Source organism: Falco peregrinus, chromosome 10 (genome assembly GCF_023634155.1).
Source record: "Falco peregrinus isolate bFalPer1 chromosome 10, bFalPer1.pri, whole genome shotgun sequence".
NCBI classification, from domain to species: Eukaryota; Metazoa; Chordata; class Aves; order Falconiformes; family Falconidae; genus Falco; species Falco peregrinus.
The window spans coordinates 6,368,119-6,387,461 of NC_073730.1; the positions used below are offsets into that span (position 1 = coordinate 6,368,119).

General features: G+C 45.0%; 1 protein-coding gene across 9 annotated transcripts in view; it reads left to right on the forward strand.

Annotated features, from left to right (window-relative positions):
- Positions 1 to 19,343, forward strand: part of RASAL2 (RAS protein activator like 2) — a 187,936-nt gene that overhangs the window by 146,777 nt on the left and 21,816 nt on the right. For 8 of the 9 annotated variants that reach the window (XM_055815343.1, XM_055815344.1, XM_055815345.1 and 5 more), the window contains exons 6-11: positions 8,636 to 8,789; positions 10,350 to 10,448; positions 11,279 to 11,833; positions 14,217 to 14,361; positions 17,618 to 17,762; positions 18,662 to 18,898. In XM_055815343.1, the coding sequence (XP_055671318.1) occupies positions 8,636 to 8,789; positions 10,350 to 10,448; positions 11,279 to 11,833; positions 14,217 to 14,361; positions 17,618 to 17,762; positions 18,662 to 18,898 (1,335 nt within the window). Of the gene's footprint in view, positions 1 to 2,646; positions 2,770 to 8,635; positions 8,790 to 10,349; positions 10,449 to 11,278; positions 11,834 to 14,216; positions 14,362 to 17,617; positions 17,763 to 18,661; positions 18,899 to 19,343 lie in introns of those variants that run through there. The other variant, XM_055815347.1, reaches the window with a different exon arrangement.

Here is a 19,343-nt window from a genome sequence, read left to right on the forward strand (position 1 = left end):
CATGATATTATACACAGCAAAGCCACCTTCTCTTTAAAACCAGGTCCCCCTCTGCTCCCTGCCAGTGTGGGCACAAACTGTCAACTAGACTTGAATGAAACGTGGATTTTCTCTGATGACTTGCAAAGCATGAAATCCATTGCATGTGGTGATGGCATTAGGCGTAGCTGGTCTGTTCTGTCAGTCCTCTTAAGTCTGCTTGGCATGGATTTAAAAAGGAGGATCCAGATGCAAATGAGCTGAGAAGTCCCGGTGGCAGAGTTCATGCAGAGGGTTGGGGGACAGAGCCCTGGGAAGGCAGCGACGTGCAGGATGTTAGACAGGGACAAACCTGCGGTTGCTCTTTACTTTCCATCTGGTCACCCTCCTCCTTAGGCCTTCTACACTGCCAGCCTTATAGCAGTGCATCTTGCATCATCAGGGCATGAGATGGGACACTGTTGCGGGTTTTTTTTGGCCTGATGCCATCACTTGCTACTAATGGAACAAAGCATCTTTGATACCAGCCCATGTGATCTTCCTCCTTTCAGAGGTACGTTTGCTGAAGTAAACAGAGGGCACAGTTTTGAGGCAGGGGGGACCATTTGGGAGTAGCCAAGCTATGTGGAAAGCAAGCGGAGATTAAGTTTATTTGGAGATAAATCTTTGTACAAATGAGTGTTGATGCTCAAAAACATGAGCCTCACCTCAAGCTCTGTTTGCAGCCTTGTGCTGCGGGTGAGCATCACAAATTGCTGCAAAGTTATTTTTGGAAAGAAAGCGGAACAGCACCACTCCAGCTTGTAGTTAACTTTTGTTGGCAAGATTGACGGTTTAATGGAGTTCTCTTTGCATTTGTGGTCTAATCGGACAGCACACCAATTGAATATACCAACTTTGAAAGTTGAGGGTTAAAGCTACTACTTTTCTAATGGTATTTTATAAATAAAACCATAAAGGAAGTTCAGTTCCACTGTAAAGGGAAACTTGCCAATAATTTCTCCCTTTCCTCCCATATGTTTCACTCTGTATCTAAGGGTGCCTGAAATTGCAATTGGTGGGTAGAACAGCAGGAAAAACAACTCGGAAACCATGTGGGAATGAAGCGCTGAAGATGAGGAACAGATTAGTATACTGGGAGGAGATGGGCTGGAAGAAATAGGAGGCTAAAAAGATTGATTAGTGTTCAGAATTCTGCTGTTGTTTGGAATTTTTTCCAATGGGACAAATCAGTGACAACTGTTTCTGCCTGAAAGAAGATAACACGTAGCAGCTGACTCTTAATTCATGAGAGGGAATTGCCGTTCTCTCACCTTCTGCTCTCCCTGCTTTCTGCATGAGTCTTAATCGGTTGCAGTAGAAACTTTCCTGTCCTGTGCTGGTGAGTCAGCCCTTTCCCATTTTAAGCAGGTGATGCTAGGTGATGTCATGGTGTTATACAGGTTTTCAGGGCCAGGTTAACTGATAGCATCTACTTTTTCTTGCTCTGACAAATACAAGAGCCCTGCCTTCAAAGAAAGTATTATACAGCTTTATAAACCAAAACCCTGTAAGGATTAGAAGGAAATAGAGGCTGCTGTCATGTTGCTTTCTCATGCTTCTGAGGTGTTTGGATCCTGTTAAGAAACAGGAGATGTTTATAGATAAATACCTAAAAAATTCTGGAATAAGGAAGATTAGTTACCCCGGTGCACATCAAGATTTGGGATACTGTAACACTGTGTGCCGTGCTGGATGGTGACAGAGGGTGGGAGCTGTCTGTTTGGAGTTGGTTTAAAATAGAAAGGATTCAGGAATGTTGTAGGAAGGAGCGATGGAGATAAGTTGCAGGTTTTTTTCATAATCAGATTTTCTGTTTCAGCAGAAAGAAGTTGGCCAACCTACTTTTTTTGGCTCTTCGCTTTGTTTCAGTGTGACTAGGTTAGTGGATGGGGAGAGGAGACACCTGCGGTGCCCCTCCAGAAATGAGCCTGCTGTGGGTCAGCAGCCAGGCATCCTGTAGAAATCCAAACCCTCTCATCCGTAATTCCCGTCGCTTCTGTCACTCCAGGCTCAGATTGTTTGCTGGGTAGTCTGTTGTACTGGAAAACCCACGTTTGTCTTTACAAGGCACTAACGTGAGAAGATTTAGACTCTGCTCCGTTGTGGCCGGTGCCAGATGTGAATGAAGCTTTTCAGACACGTGGCCAGTCCGGCACCGCACCAGGTTATCCCCGGCTCTCACCATGAGGCTATCTGGCACCGTGTTAGCGCATCATCTTTTACAGCTTTTCCAGCCTGTTTCCCACTGCATTCTTTGAGCTCTTCAACCCACATATTTGTCTCTCACATCTTCTCGGTGTCAGTAATATATAAAACATGTGAAAAAAGCGTGAGAAAAGACTTAAGGAAAATTGCGTTTGAAAGGAGGGACCAAATCAATATTTTTCAGTTTGCAGCCAGGAATTTGAGAGTATTTCCAAGTGGACCAACAGTTCTCGCCTCAGTTTTGTTTACGGTGAGGGAGCGAAGATGGTCGAGACGGGCTGCATATGGTCTCAGCGACTGCAATAAAGCTCTGCAGACAGCTGGGAGGGTTTTGCCCTGTTGGGATTTAGTGCCACGTGGGAATCCTCCTGCTTTACTAAAAGTCATTTTATGGCATTATCAGATAGTCGTAGACGAGCACAGGATCCGCTGTGTGCTCGCTCAGAATGGGTTCCGGCAGGTTGCAGGGAAGCGGGTAGCCATGGCTCTGGGGTTCATGGTGAAACGCTATCGCTGTTCCAACGACAGCTTTTTCTACTTTCGGTAAGTTCTCGCTCCTTCCTTCTGATTTCTTTGTAGTATGAAAATAGCACAGACCGTATAAATAATAGAAGCAAATCTCGCTGTGTGTTTCATATTCATTCATTTTAACTTAACGCCGGTTTTCAAAAAAAGGGTGGTGATTTTCATCTTGATTTAGACGTAAGGATAAAAATCTTTGTTACACAACGCGTTATTAAGGCTTGACTCACTCGGAGCTTGTATTCATTCAGCGTATCTGTTTCTATCTGCATACTGGAGTGTGGGGAGAGGGGAGGAGTGGTTTGTTTCCGGAGAGACGTCTCACTCCTATTTTGGTGAACATATTTCTTTCAGCTGGTTTTTTTCAACCCTCATTCAGTTGCTTGTTTTTCACTGAAAACTGATTCTCAGTGTTAAGCCTGTTGTCACAAACTTTCACCTTTGGTGTTAGATGCCTCTGTCCCACCTGCACGCTCACTTGACCCCTTTATAAGAACACGCTTCTTCATGGCTGATGCTTTTCTGCAAATCCCGGGCTCTTCCACATTGTGTTCACCTATACATTGCTTAGCAGTGAAATGAAACAGAATCAGTTAAACATCTCTGGTCCAGCAAAACAAAAGAATTTGAAACATTAATAGCAGAGACCATGGTTACAGTAGGGTGAGGGGAATGCTACCACTGTGAAATTCAGCAGCCTGTTTGGCTGCGCCGTATGAGGTGCCTGTTAGACAAGCTGTGATCTGTAGGGAGAGGAGGCAGGCAGGGAAGGGCTTTGCAAAACCGGGATTCAGACAATGAGGCTTTGGGTAGGGCCTGGCACGAAAGGACCAGAATCTCAACGGAAGGCTAAAGCAATATGCTCGGAAAAAGCCAGCGTTTAATTGCAGCGGAGTAGAACTTGCATCTAAATAAGCTACCCTAAGTTTATGATTTGAAAGAAAAATTAATAATGAAACTGGTTAAACTTGTAGAATTGTTGACCAAGTAATAGGATGTTCTGCTAATTGGCAGTTGGAAAATGAAGTGGGGTGTGGTGCCTGCAAAATGAACACTTGCATGGGGAAACCTGATGCTGCAGCACTGGTTCGAGCGCACCTGTATTGCAGATGATGTTGCCGACGTTAGGGTCCAGGTCGGCCAGCGCTGAGCAGAAAGTTCACTGCGTTACAGTCCAAGCTCTCTCCTGTGACTTTGCGAGTGGCTAAGTATTGAATTCAGCTTTCTGATCTCGGGGTGTGTCTCTCAACACACGCGTATTGTGCTGGAATTATTTGAAGCATGCAGATGTACAGTTTCGCGTAAGACCAGTGAAGGCATGGCTTTAGCCGGGTGCTTGGGCTGAACAAAAAATGCTTTTCAGAGTTCTTTGCCTTCATACCAGTTCGCTAAAAGAAACAGATTATGGGATTCTGTTCCTTGGTTGTTCATTTCTAGACTTTTTTTTTTAATGTTTTTGATTGTTGATGTCCACAGGCTTGTTTTCCAAGCAATATAGTGCTCTCCCTGGTAAGCACAGTAATTGAAAGTCTTTTGTGCTTTGTAGGTTGGCTTTTAAATAGGTCAAAATCTGCAGGAGAGCTTCATAACCAGAGCAATTAGGATTTTAACCCTTTATCCTCCATGCCTTATAGATAGTAGAACATAACAGAAGTCGGCTAATAGGCAGCTGTATGCCATGGGCAGCCACTGAAAGACAGAGGTTGCTAGTTCCCGGCTTACAACCGAAATCTTCCCGTAGTGGAAAATTACTGAATTATGGTGGGCAAGGAGAGAGGCTCAGCTTGTGGCTGGGCCAGCAAGATAGTGGTGTGGATGAGATCTTTTTCAGTAGCAGTGGTGTGATGCTGCCAGGCCAGTGGTTTGGGGCATTGCCTGGGCTCTGATTTAGAAGGAAATTATGCAGCTCTGAAGATCAGTGCTCCAAAACATGTGAAAAGAGGTGAGAAGTTCCTCCACCTGCTTTTCCTATGGGAAAGAAATTATGGAGAATACCTGTCTAAGAATTGTTTAGTGCTGCTGGTAGCTATTTGCTCAGAGCTTGTATTGTATGTTGTTCCTTTACAATCTTTTTTCTTGCCTGCAGTAGTAGAAAGAAAAAGCAGCAGGAAAAAAAATTGATCATCGGTGGTTAATTGTAATTTAAAACAGGATTGGTGTTGTTAATGGAGCTGTTTAACAGAAACAGATTTGTACAAACAACCCTTCCCCCACCTTTTGCATGTGTGATCTTCCTGTTTACAGTAATCTGCTTCTCTGGGATTACCTCTCTCTTAACAGAGACTCCAAGCAATATGCGTTTTATCAGTAGCTTCGTACCTAATACAGGAAAGATTCTGTTAATCTAGCCCCTTTGCTGGACGTTGGAAAGTTAGTGGCATCTATGCAGAAGGAAAGCCAGCAAGCAATTTTCTTTCTTTGTTACTTAAAGCTTCAGAATATCAGATGAGGTTTTAAAGCAGCAGAAGACTATTATTTCTGGATAATTATTGCCTGTATTGATTGGGACGCTGCTGATTTAGGCACAAGTCAATGATTTGCTTTGCAGATCTATCAATAGATCAAATATATACCACGGTGCTTACAAGTGCATGTACTTGCGTTTGGAAATGCATGCGGTTGCATCTAACCAACAACTTTATGACACTGCCGTGGTGTTTATGGAAGATAAAGTGCCAATTCTAAGCCACTTAATGGTTTCATTGTGCTGTTTTAAATACGGTAACTTCGAGGGATCGCTCAAACAGATAGACCTTCCTCTGCCCCAGGACTGTGAGTCAAGGAAACTAGCCGTGCTCCAGCTGATCTGCAGCCCAACAAGACGTGCAAAGCTAACTCGTTAGAAGAGCAGTGAAGCAGACTAGATGCTACTGAAAGATGTAGCCTGCGAGACGGGTTGCAGAGGCACGGGGTACGATGGCTGTGCCTGCCTGCCTGTGCCCACACCCTGTCCCCAGAGCTGTGCGCCGGCATGCTGGGGAGATGCCTCCCTTGCTCTCGCTCTCTTTAACTGTCTGGGTCTTGATAGGGAAAGAAGAGGAGGGACTTCTTTCTTTCTGGAAAGGTCACCTTTGCCGCGTCTGCTGGCCCCCCTAATCTCCTTACGGGAGGCTGCACCATGGTGACATGCAGCCGGGAGCCTGGTGGTGTCACCCGTGGGGCCGGGGTGGGAGCACAGCCGATGAGGAGAGAGATTTCCATCGCCGCGCAGCTGTGACTCTTCTTCTTGTCCCAGCGTATCTGCCTGGCATGATGCTCACCTGAAATGTGTAACCTAAGGCTTGAGGAAGAACTCCTCCTGGATATCTGTGCCTTTCTTCCTCTCCCGGCAGGATTTACTGTCTGAGATGTAGCCCAGAGAACGGAGCTGGCAAGGGAGGGCTGTGACATGTGGCACCGCTATGATTTGGGGCTGCGCTGCTAAGTGGCTGTACGATTGTTTCATGTAGGTCTGCTTGATTTGCCTTACTCCGAGCGCAGCCGCCGCTTAACTGGGATTTGTAAAATCTCTTTTTTTCTTTCTCCTTTACCTGGTAATTATTTTTCTTTCCCTTATTTTCCCCCTCTTTGTGACCACTCCATGCTTTCCTTCCCTGACAAGGAGCTAAGGCGGGAGTTGGCTGCAGGCTCCCAGCCAGCTCCCCTCCGCTGTGCACCAAAGTACTTTGTTAGGACTGGAATTGCTGAGAGTTTGGGCAAGGGACAGAAGCCAAGTGACCTCAGCAGTGCTTTCTTGAGAGGAGAAATTAGAGAGGATTTGCAGAGATGATATTAAAGCGGTGTATTGTGGTGTGTTTATTTTAGACTTGCCCTACCTTCACTGCAGCGAGTGTTCAATTATACAGGGCTGAGGTTTTAGGTTTGCGTTGGAGCAGCTGCTGCTGTAACCTGTTATAACAAAGCATGCACAGTGCAGCCAACGCGTTTGTACCGGGGCTGCTGTTTTGCATTTGAAATCAATGTCTTTGTAATATTCCTTTTATGAAAGGTTTCTGCTGCCTGCACTTAGGTCATCCAATATATTAAATGGGAACAAAGTTCTCCCTTACTGTTTAATAAATCTTATCGTATGTGAATCTACTAGGATACCTTCGGCGTTTTGTTTTGTACAAAAGAGCAGTCAAATGAGCTCTGCTTGTTGCTTTACATGTATCCTTCGTGATACCCAGGTTTTTGTTAAGCAGCCTTAGTAGTACTGAAGATGCCTTTTCCAAATATTTGTTGGGGTTATTTTTTTTTTCCTCTCTGTTACCCCACAGAATTGCGCAAGGATAGGAGGGATTTGATTTTGCCAAGAATAGAAAACGCGAGGATTTTTTTTTGTATAAGATATGTGAAGGAAGTATACAAAAATACTTATTTTTCAAAATTAAGGAAGCTCTTGGAGGTAGCTGTGGTTTTTACTCCTCCATAAATATATTATTTTTAAACATTTTCTGTTTGATACTGGGAGTTGAATAGTAGAAGATACACTGTGAAAACAAACACAGGAGAGAGAGCATCGTTTCAGAGCTTCACTTTTCTCTGCGTAATGTGTAGACAACTGATGCCTTTCTACTTTCACATCTGTTCCTCGTGCTCAGCCTTCCTTGCTGGGTGTACAGCCGTATTTATGGACACGCTTTCATGGAACACAGAACAGGCGTAGGGACCAGCACGAGCCTCGGTATCTTAACAAAACCTAAAGAAACAGCTCCTTCTCTGCTAAGCCGGGACTCTGTGCTCTTCCTCCTTGTTGGTCATCTGTGAAGGCCTTGACCAAGTTCCAGCTGGAGGAAGAACAAGATGCGTGTGCGCGTCGTGTTTACTTTCGGAAGTATAGAAGTGCTGGTTGTGCCTAGAGTGTCACAGGACTTGATTGCAGAAGCATGTAGTCGAGGTGTCAGTTTGGAGGTAAAGGAGCACAGGTGAAACCACTGTCACCTATGCACGGAGCACGTTTTAGAATGCTGTCTGACAGCAGAGCTCCCTGCCATGCACAAATGCTGGATTGAATCGAATTGGGAGCGTACAGAACGTGTTGGAGTGCGTTTTATGCCGTGGCTGTTGGTCGCAAAAAGCGACGGCATAGCGGAGGCAGGGGAATGTCTTGGAGAAGTACTCGAAAACCGGTGGGAGCAAAGAGAAGACTGCCTTGGTGAAAAGGTGCTGTGAACTTGGGAGGTGCCAGCTCAGGTGAAGCTCAGGGATTTACAGGGCAGAGGGCTGAGAAGAAGCGGTACATGTTAGTGAGGGGACGTTAAGAGAGAATGGAGGTGTCAACAAAAAAAAAAAATTGGAAACTTAAAACTGGAAGAAGCAACTGAAGAAGAAAATGCAAAATTTAAATTTTGTGTATAAGGTAACCGACTTGAGCATTGTGAAGTGGGAAATTATTCGAGTATTTGACTTTAGTGTAAAGGCTTTGAATTTTAAGAAAAATCAAGTGTATTGTGGGATGGAGTGTCATCTCTAATGAGAGTAGCTATCATTTTGCATTGGCTTAGAGATTGGTGTGATTTTTGCTGTTAATACGCAACGTTTATTTGGTAATCTAGACAGCAGTAAATCTTTTCAGTAACATATCCAAACGTATCTATGGCTTTTCTTTAAATTTCAACAGTTAAGTTCTGCACTTTTTGGTGTGCTGCTGTTCTTTCACTGATGGCTCGGCAGCTCCAATTTCTAGGTCGGTGGGAATGGACTTCCTAGGCTGGTGTAGCTGGATATTTCCTTAGGAGTCTGGGATTACCAGCCTGATGTTATTTTCATAAGGCTGACAGACTAATTGTAGAAGTTGCTCCGAAGCAACACCACCAAGTTGCAGCTTTCTCTGGGATCTTGCCAGCTCTTGTGGTAATTTTGAGGGAAAAAAATGATGTTTCCTTTCCCCCTCGCGCTCCTGCAGGTCACGAGGATTGCCGAAGCTGAAAGAGTCCCGTTCCCACGAGTCTTTACTGAGCCCAGGCAGCGCCGTGGAGGCCCTGGATCTTGGGTCAGAAGAAAAAGTCTTTGTCAAACCACTTCACAGCAGTATCCTTGGACAAGACTTCTGCTTTGAGGTAAAGAAGGCTCTCCAAACACGCTGCCGATTAGATGCTGTCAGTCGGTCTCAGTCCTTGCGGGTTCGCTGTTCTGGGACTTTGTAATTGGAGAACGGATCGGCAGCCGCTGCTATCCCGAGGTTTGGGTGGGGGCTGTCTAACCAGCATGCCATTTCCAAGTCCTTGAGGCTAATGGCATCAGCCTCTCCATGGAGAGAAATCTTTCTCAATTACCGCATCTTCTAATTGTAAAAAATCTCTTTAATTTGATAAATATCTAAGCATTTGTAGTTTGCATGCAAATATATGGTTGAAACATACTATTGCTGATAAGCTGTGTGTGTATTCATCCTCTCCAAATTCACCTAAAATCAAATTTAGAAAATATACCGTAACTGAGAAATGGGATTTCCAGTCAGAGCCCCCTTCCATTAGCTCAGCCTGCTTTCCAGTTGCGAAAGGAAAAGCTCCAGTAACTGCAGATGCATCCGTTGCACTGTGGATGCAAAGATCCTCTTGTTTCAGCCCAGACTGCAGCTCAGCACTACACGGCTCCTGGTTTTGTTTCAGAAACAGGCTGGCTGAGCACAGTCCTGACCTTGCAGGACCAGCAGCGTGTTCGTGTGTGCTATTTGGATGCATCTAAGGCCGTCGTAATCTATCGTGGCAGGGGTGGGTGCCAGTCTGTCTTCAGCAGGATTAGTCAGATGCATCTAAACTTCTGGAACAAAGATCTGTTTTACAACCTGGAAAACTGCTCTGGCAGAAAACCACCGTATCAGGCTCTTCTCCCCCGGGATGTATCCAGGAGCTGTTCCTGTTCGCTTCAGTCTCGTTCTTCTGGTTGGAAGCGCTTTCCAGCTTGCCTAGGTCTGGAGAGTTGAGTGAGAAAACTGGCAGTGACTTAGCTCTGAGGCTGTTGCTTCAAACTGCTTTTTAATTGTGTGCACAAATGAATGGAAAGAGTAAACCAAGCTTGTCAGGCCACATAGAAGTGAAAGAAACCCAGGTGGTTCCCCCCTGCCTGAAAGCAGCGTTGTGTATGGCATCGAGTGTCAGGGCCGGAGCAGAGCACAACTCCTTCGGTTTGTTTTAGACTGTTGCTGTATGTATGGACCCTTGGAAATATTTTGTATTTACTGAAGACACCATTGCCAGTGTGTTTTGCCTTATATTAATACATTGTTAGTTCTGTCTCTCTTTACACTGTTAGTAACCAAACCATCTGCCTCTGGGACTTAACAGGGAAAACTGCAAGCATTTAATAGCTATGGATCAATTAACAAGTGTTTTAAAAAAAATAAACTAACTGGTTGATTAAAGCCTGGTTTAAAAGTCTTTAAGAGGAGCCTCTGGTGCTTCTCATATGTTTTTATATTAATTTGAACTGACTTTTTTTCTCTCTGCATTTTGTGGGCCTTTTAACCTCTCTGCCTTCTAGGCTCCCATATTGTTTTTCTTGCCTCTTTCATATTTACTTTGCTGCTCAAGCTGTGTGTATCTGCCTTCCTGTCTTTTGCAGCCTCTTAAGTGTCTCCTAGGCTTGCCTGAACTCAGCCTGTTGTTTATATGTTCCAGGTGACCTACTCTAGCGGCAGTAAATGCTTCAGTTGTTCCTCCGCAGCAGAGAGGGACAAGTGGATGGAAAACCTACGCAGGACGGTGCAGCCGAATAAGGTAATAGAAACTGCAGCAATCAGATTACTGGGGGGATGGAGGTGGCATGATTGGATTTAAGTCCAGCCTACCAGGGCTTCCCACAGATGCATCCTCAATTAATGTAGTCTGGGGAGATGTCCACTCGTCAGTGTCTCAAAAGCTGCTGTGTACTATTTTAGTGAGTGCAGTAGGTCAAACCTTTAATGAATAACTACTTGTCGGCGTGCTTCCTGATTCCTGCCCCGGTGCCTACTGGTGTTTCAGGCTGGGTTTCTGATACCGTGTGTCTCAGAAGGATGGGACGTGGCTTCCTAGGTTTCATGGTTTACTGTGGGGGCACAGTTTTGGGCGGGGGGGGGGGGGTGGAACCAAAAGGAGTTTGAGGCGGAGTGAGAAGGGAGGTCAAGCTATTGATCAGCTAGAAATATTTGATAGGTCACCTCCGTAGCTGGCATACTAGTAACCTTCGAGGGAGAGGCCAACAGCGAGTGCTCTGGGAGCTAATTCACAAGAGTCAACAATATCGTGTGTCACACCAGGCTGGCAGCTTTGGAGGGGCTCCTGTGCAGAGTGTTTGTTTTCTAATGCGTTTCAAATACAGTGTTTTGAGAAGCAAAATGTTCTCGTCCCCACCTTTGACATACAGAATACAGCCCTTTGCCTCTATTTTAGAAAATGTCTGGTTTTCTAGAGATTCTGAATCTCTGAAAATCAAAGAATCTGATTCTGAATTCTGACTCTGTCCCTGCCTTGGGCACAAAAGGCAGCCCTTTGTTGCTCCTTTAGAGGACAAATCAGTCAATTTTTAGGGATTTTTGAATGAAAGCTGAGCTCTTTCTTCTGCACAGGACAACTGCCGTCGAGCTGAAAATGTGCTCCGCCTCTGGATCATTGAGGCAAAGGACCTGGCCCCCAAGAAGAAATACTTCTGTGAGCTGTGCCTTGATGACACTCTCTTTGCCCGCACCACCAGCAAAACAAAAGCAGATAACATTTTCTGGGGAGAGCACTTTGAGTTCTGCGGGCTTCCTCCTCTTCACAGCATCACAGTTCACATCTACAAGGACGTGGAGAAGAAGAAGAAAAAGGACAAGAACAATTACGTAGGCCTGGTCAACATTCCCATGGCTAGTGTAACCGGGCGCCAGTTCGTGGAAAAATGGTACCCAGTCAGCACACCTACACCCAACAAAGGGAAATCGGGGGGACCTTCCATTCGAATAAAATCCCGTTACCAGACCATCACCATCTTGCCCATGGAGCAGTACAAAGAATTTGCAGAGTTTGTTACTAGCAACTACACCATGTTGTGCTCTGTGCTGGAACCTGTGATCAGCGTCAGGAACAAGGAGGAGATGGCTTGTGCTTTGGTGCACATCCTGCAGAGCACTGGGAGAGCTAAGGTAAGAAAAACCTCCTGTCAAAACGACTTCCTCTCACTGCTGGCAGGTGATACCTTTTCAGCTAGAAACTAGGAAGCCCACGACCGTAAGCAGCAGCAGAAGGTGCCTGATGGGGTAAGGCTAAGAAAAAGGTCTCAGAAGTCTTTGAAGAGACTTGGGCAATTGCATCTACTGGGAAGGCATGTAGACAGGCACAGTACCAACAATGAATGAGAGAGAAGACAAAGATTAAAGGTGCTGTGTACATAGTGCAAGTAGGAGGACTATATATTATTATCCTGTCTTCGTGTTATTCTAAAAATGAGACCTGCACTGTAGTGTGGTACTTCAGAGAGGTTCACTCAGGAACCTTTGCTGTATTTCTAAAATCATGATACAGGATAAGAGATAAGTAAGCAAGAGATTGGTAAACTGGAGAATTACTTCTATAAACAAATCTCTGCTACAATGAGTAGCAGGGTGCTAAGTCAGCTAGTCAATGCTGACATTGATTCGGTCAGCATTTGAACAGCCATTTGGAGAATCTATACTCGGTTAATGACGGTCCCACCTGCCCCAAGGATGTTAGTAGGAATTGGTGCACACCGATGGGTCTCTGTGAGGCAGCAGTTGGAGCGATCCTCAGTTTCTTATAATAGATCGTGGGAGAATAATCCTCTAGGTCTTGGGAAATTCTGAGAAGCATTAATAAGCATTGATTTATCAGGATGCTGCCTGTCAAGTGGGTGTGTGAGTAGTACCGAGCTGGAGTCAGCTTCTTCCAGTAAGGCCAGCTAGAGCAAGTTAAGCACAACCAAGCACAAGTTAGAGAGTAAGAGATGCAGAAGGATGGCCACAAGCAACATCCAAGGGTCAGCCTAATTTAACTGTTCCAAAAAGATCCTTTCGTGTTTGCATAGTCATATCCACTCTCTGCTGTTCTCCCCTTGCCGTACATCTCGGGAGGGCTCGTGCTCTGTGACAGTGTGTGTGATAGGACCTCGTTCCTTACCAAGTCACTTGTCGATTGAGAGAAGCTGGTAGCTGAGACAGCTTCTGTAGGGCTGTGTTGAAATCCTGCTGGAAAACAGGTTCTGGACTCCCGCAGTGCTAGCTGCAACAGGTAGATAACTTAGCGTTACAGCTTCGTTTTTCTGTTGCCTGAACATTTGGACCTCCGTTTACTGGAGGTGTTGAGCAGTCTAGGCTGACATAACCCAGAGCTGCAAAGACAGTATGTTTCCAGTTCTCCCTGTATCGGTGGAGATGCAGCTGGATGTCCCCAGTTTCTACCAGGTGAAAAATTACTCTCTCAGATTTTGCTGAAAAGAAACAGCAATAGTGGATTGAAAAAACCAAGAGTACTAGATGCATTTTTGATCTATATTTATCATATATAATTTGTTCCACGTATTTTACAGTCGTGTGCAGGCAGTGCATTATGGCTTCTGCAGTTAATGGGGTTATGAAACCCTGCTACAGCACTCTTCGAGCTGTTTGGAGGGTGCTGCTGTTTGCAGCATACCAGCAAGTCACATTTATCACTCAGCCCTAATTCAGGGTGGTGGTTTGGTTTTGGCTTTTGGAGGTTCCTTTTTATTGTTTTGTAGCAGTTAAAAAAAAAAAAAAATAAAAGGAGAAATATGCTTCCTGTCTTGGAGAACTTTATAGTGGCTGAAATTGGATCTTGCAAACAACCAAGTATTTCTTGTGAAATGCTGAGTGTCCTTGATTCACATGAAGTTATCACTCAGGAAATAAGTATTACTGTAGAATTAGACCCTGTATCAAGAGGTTATTCGCTGTAGCCAAGACCTGCTGATAGCTGCTGCCCAGGCATTTGAATGTAGTTCAAGTGAAGCCATGTAGATCCACAGCAAGTATGTTAACTTTTTTCCCAAATCTTGAACCACTTTTGGCTTGTGAATTTAATTTATATAAGCCATTCTTCTTATTTAAACTTCACCAAGCTATAAGAACTTCTGCGTAACTTCCATTTTGGGTGTTGAAATCCAAGTTTGTATGGAATATTCAGCATTAAAAGATAAATATAATATCACAGCTTCTTTAAGCATACAAAGCCACTGACAAACTGGGGAGGGGTTCTGTTCAGGATCTAAACTGAAACACAAGCTTGGCTGTAAAGGTTTTAGAGACTTTTGCTTCTCCCTTTATAATTTGTGATCTGTATCATTTTGCAAGTATAATAAATCCAAGAGGAGCCCTGGCTGTTTGCTTGGCCCATACTATATGCAGCATCAACACCCATTGTCCCAAGCTGAGCAACTATTTCAGTAATCCTTTCGCTCCCGTGTTTATCCTTTCTTCTTGGCTTCATGCTGTTAGCTTGGCATGACTGAGTCTGGTTAAAATAACTTCTTGCCATTTGACCTTTTTTCTTCAGGACTTCTTGACGGATTTGGTGATGTCCGAGGTAGATCGTTGTGGGGAACATGATGTCTTGATCTTCAGGGAGAACACGCTTGCTACCAAAGCTATAGAGGAATACCTGAAGTTGGTAGGGCAGAAGTATCTTCACGATGCGCTAGGTAAGAAAGTGCCTGTCTTGTCACCTGTTTGCATTGCAGGGGCTAATCCCGAACTGTCTGCCACATGACTGGTGCTTTGTGTGTCTAGGTATGTGGGATGGGAAGGAGCTGCCTCAGCACTCAGCCCAGGTGCCTGGTATCCAGATAGCAAAATACATGCTGGCTTACTCTTGAAGCCCTTCCTCCACGCAGAGGGAGATGCCCTTGGGTGCCTGCAGGAGTAGCGCCCAAGGCAGGGCAAACTTAATTTGATACAGCTGAGTCCCTCTTAAAGTTTCTATCACCACATTATGTTTTTCCGGGTAACTTTCTTTTGTGTGTCTAGTTGCGATAAAGAGGTATAATACTGCAATTGATGTGTGGGCAACGGTGACTGTTCCATCTGGTATATGAACAGGCTTAAAAAACAAAGGGATTTTGACATACGGTTCACCAGTGGGGATAGAGACCAGTGCTTTGTGTCGTGGTGTCAGAAGTGAATCTGGTGTGATGCGCAATACAATTAGGTAGAGATTTCAGAAAGGGTTATGAATGTGAAGCGTGTATTTCACTGATCATCTCTGCTAGAGACGCTCCTGCGCTCACTTTAGGCTGAAGTGCCACCACCTAGGGGGTTAGATATACTCAGGGGTATCTGGTTGACAACTAAAGCATCTCTGGTCAGGCTCTTTCACTTGTCGTAGCTAACAGCAAATGTTAGCTGTGGTGTTGACACGTGTTAAGTGTGAGATGCCCACCCTAGCGCTTGGGTTGAACACAGGTAGTACAAGAAAACCAATTTCCAGATGCTTCAGCTACAACTGTTGGTAATGCTGGCACATTCCAGAGTGACCCTTGGACTTGCTCAGCCCTTACCTTTGCCACGGAGCAATTAATTCATTAACATTTGTGTTAACCTTTCAAACTGACACCTTGCCCCAATAAAAGTGGTTGGACGCACACAGCCAGAGGGAGCGAGGCTGCAGGGCTCCTGAGCAGTACAGGGCAGGAGATCAAGATGCAGACTGTCTGGGGAGCCTCCTGCCTGTGTTTATCCAAAGTGCTCTTTATTCACCACCTCATTAAAACTGTCTGGCCAGCCTGTGCTGTCCTCCTCCGTTCCCCCCGCAGGGTGTTCATGTTCGCGGTTACGTGCCAGGGTGGATTCTGATAATCATATTGTTGTCCCCTCTCCACCAAAAGGTTCTGCTCTAGTCATAAGCCACTGCTTTGGAAATTACTGTCCGTGCAACTAATAGTGCAATGAAGAGGACCAAAAACAGGCACACTGCGAAGAAACTCGCAGCCTGGCTATAGTTAGCTTTTACCAGCTCCACACAATCCTTGTCACCCACGATTGCACAATGAGCCACCCACCCCCCTGTTTCTTGGATGAAGAAAGCTTTGGAAATTGATACAAGAGAAACAAGACCAGGCCAAAGCCACGTCCCACACCACATCCTTTCACACACACACACACACACACACAAATGCAAGCAGCTTGCTTTCCCAGCAGTCTCGCTTGTCCTCAGCAATCCCAGATGCTGGCAAGCCATCAAGGAGGTAGTTGGCTAAATTAGTGCTCCAAGGGTCAGTACAGTCAGGTCTGTGATTATGTGCATTTTGTCCACTTCTTAAGTGTCATGAGCCTGTTCTGGTAGTTTTATCCTCATGGGTGGAACCACGGAGCAGAAGTCACAGTCCTAGGCTCTTGCTTGGTGTGGAGAAATGAGCAGCGTGTTACTAGGAGCTGTGCTTTTCAGCAGACTGAACGATCAGCTGTGGGACCAGTATATTACATTTGACTGCAAGTCTCTTAACGTGCAGTAATTACATAAAAATAATGACTTCTAATACATCATTTAAAGCTGAGTGATAAGATTGTAAATCACAGATGTGAGAGATGGAAGATCCCGCTAAGGTCATCCAGCTTGTCTGTAGCTCAGGGCAAGGTTGCTCGTGACAATACACCCGCCTAATTCTTTGTCAAGTTTTAAATGTCATTTTCCTCTGATGCCCTGTTCTTTGAAAGGATTAACGACATTCCGCTTGGTGTTAGCTATTTAATACATCTGCCAGAGCATCTTAATATATGATTAAGGCAGGGTCTTGTGGACCACAAAGAGTAAGGTTCAAATGTATTTAAGGGGAAAAAAATTATCCGGTAAACAACAGTTAAAACAGAATTGGATCAACAGAACTGATGCTGAGAGTTTTGCAAATAAGCGATCTAGATGCCCTCAGCAGAAATTTCTTGGACCCCAATAAAAAAGCTTAAGAAAATGTGCTGCCTGCTTTGCTTGCAAGAACACTGCTGACTTAAGGTTTGGGGAGAGGGGGGTGGGGGGTGTTTAAGGGTTTTTATGAAAAGGCAGACAAAAAACCAAAACCCTTTTTTGCAAACAAACCTTGTGGCGTTAGCTCGAAGCCAGCAAGATCATTTGAGGAGATGAACTTAAAAGACTTCGCATCATTAAATGAATGAATAAAGAGTTTTTCCTAGTGAAGGGCAGTTGAGAAATCACTTGGTGTGCTAGCATATGTAGAAGGAAACCTAGTAAGTAGTTCATTCCAGTGTGTCAAGCAAAGGAAACTTTGTCTGGTTTTGTATGTGTCCCATTGCTGCTGGGATGCTGCAAGAGGAGGATGAAAGAAATGCAAAGGATTTTGAGACACGCAAGCTCTGAAAGTGTTGTAAGAGGTTGAGAAAAAGAGGTTGAGAAAATCAGCAGTATCTAGCTAGCACTCAGGTATTACTCGTATTCAAGAGCAAGGTGACGCTTTTTAAAATTTTAAAAAAAGGTAAATTTAGAAATAATAAAAGCAAATAGCATCATCAAGTGCATTTCCTGGGGAAATTATGAAGACAAAAGAGCACAGCTTCATTTCTAAGACTGTGGATAATTTTATAGTGGATAATGCAATTTGAATAAAAAGTCAAATCCTATTCTTTAGGCTGTAAGTGAGGTGTCTGCAGGGTTTGTAAGCAAAGCCATCCTGTTACTGCACCTGTGTGTGGGGGCAGCGAGGGCACGGGAGGCTGAAGCGTCAGAACACCGGCCATCTGATCTGGTACGGCGAGTGCTCTGTTCTGAAAGACCTGGGAAGCTGTGTCCCCAACATCTGGTGTCTGGAGGCTGTATGGCAGACACAGGGAACAGAAGACGCTGTTGCTGAGGAAAGGGCATAAGGAAAGATATAAGCAGGATTTAAAGGTGTATCAAGGAGGCTTTTCATCTAACTACCCTGGTTTTGTCACCCTCTTCCCTTTGTCCAGGGGAGTTTATCAAGGCTTTGTATGAGTCAGATGAAAACTGTGAAGTGGATCCCAGCAAATGTTCATCCAGTGAATTAGCAGATCATCAGAGCAACCTGAAAATGTGTTGTGAGCTGGCCTTCTGCAAGATTATCAATTCTTACTGGTGAGGCGTCTTCCCTCCCCTCCTCCTCCATTAAGTCATAGGCTTAGAGGGTGCCCATTTCTTCTCAGAGGATGAGAACACAGCAGTTGTCTAGGGAAATAGCATAGACCCATCTATCTTGTGAGACTGCCTTGATTTCCTTTCCTCACTACCTTCTTCCTACGTGTGACAGCATATTGCAGGTGGCACTTGTGCGCGAATTGAGGGGTTCCAGTCCCACACACCGTACCTGCCAGGAGCTTCTGCTGAAATACTCTGCCAAGGGAACACAGACTGAGCTGTGACTAAATAAGGAGGGAATAAAGTGAGAAGATAACAGCTTAGCTTGAACTTGGGATGAAAAGCTGGAAGTTTTGATGTGTATAGAAAACTTTCAGACCCTTTACATCTGTAGAATTGAGCAGGAGATCACAGGGAGGAAACGTTGGCAGAGAGATTTCTATTCATCTTTGTTTCAGAGCAGTACTAAAGGAGGGCCTTTCTGCTTCAGAATGAAGCACTGAGAGAGCTTAACAAGCGAAATAAAAATTTCAATTATGGAGATGGGTTTGGTTCAGTTTGTTTTTAATATTCTAACCCGCTGTTTGCTCCAGGGTAGCAATGGATAAGCAGTTCTTAGCTTGCAAATCAGTGTGTCTGAAAACGGCTTCACTTAACATATATGAACAAGGGATGCTTCAAAGACTGCTTAAGTATCACCAGATTAAATGGGGATCTAAGAATAGACACCTAATGACATTTCCTAGCCTAGAGAGGGAAAAGGGGGAGAAGGGGGGGTGGGATGGGAGAAGAAGCTGATGTTCCCCTCCAGTAATTATTTCTGAGTGATCGATCACCAGTTCAACTTGTTGCATCTCATTGCCCGTACAAATTTTATTTCCTGCTTTATTATTTTTCAGCGTGTTCCCTCGTGAGCTGAAGGAAGTGTTTGCATCTTGGAAGCAGCAGTGCCTGAGCAGGGGCAAACAGGACATCAGCGAGCGCCTGATCAGTGCCTCCCTCTTCCTCCGCTTCCTCTGCCCCGCTATCATGTCCCCCAGCCTCTTCAGCCTCATGCAGGAGTATCCCGACGACCAGACATCTCGCACGCTCACGCTTATCGCGAAAGTCATTCAGAACCTCGCCAATTTTGCTAAGTAGGTGGTGGCAATCAAATTGAAGTCTGTGCTTTTAGGGGTGCAGGTCGTTGCGGGCTGCTATAGAGCAAGGCGAGCCCTGCTTTGGGAGGCAGCTGATCCTCTGGCAAGCTGAAGTCAGCTCTGGGAAAGTAGGAAGCTTCTCACTTATATGTGAACTTATATGTGAACTTGAGACACCTCAGTGCTGAACTAGGTACCTTCTCCTTTTCACATGCAGATTTGAGCTGTGTTGAATCCGGTAGAGGGAACACAGTATAAAATCAAGGAGTCGTGCATTAGCATGTCAGTGTGTATGCGATTTCAAAAGAAAAGAAGCCCGTCCCCACCAAGGATCATGATTTTCCTCCTTTCTTCCCCCAAAATTTCCAGCTGAATGATACAGACGGCACGGCATGTCCTTTACAGGGGAGGAGATGCAGAGAAGGAGAGAAAAGGGTGTCTG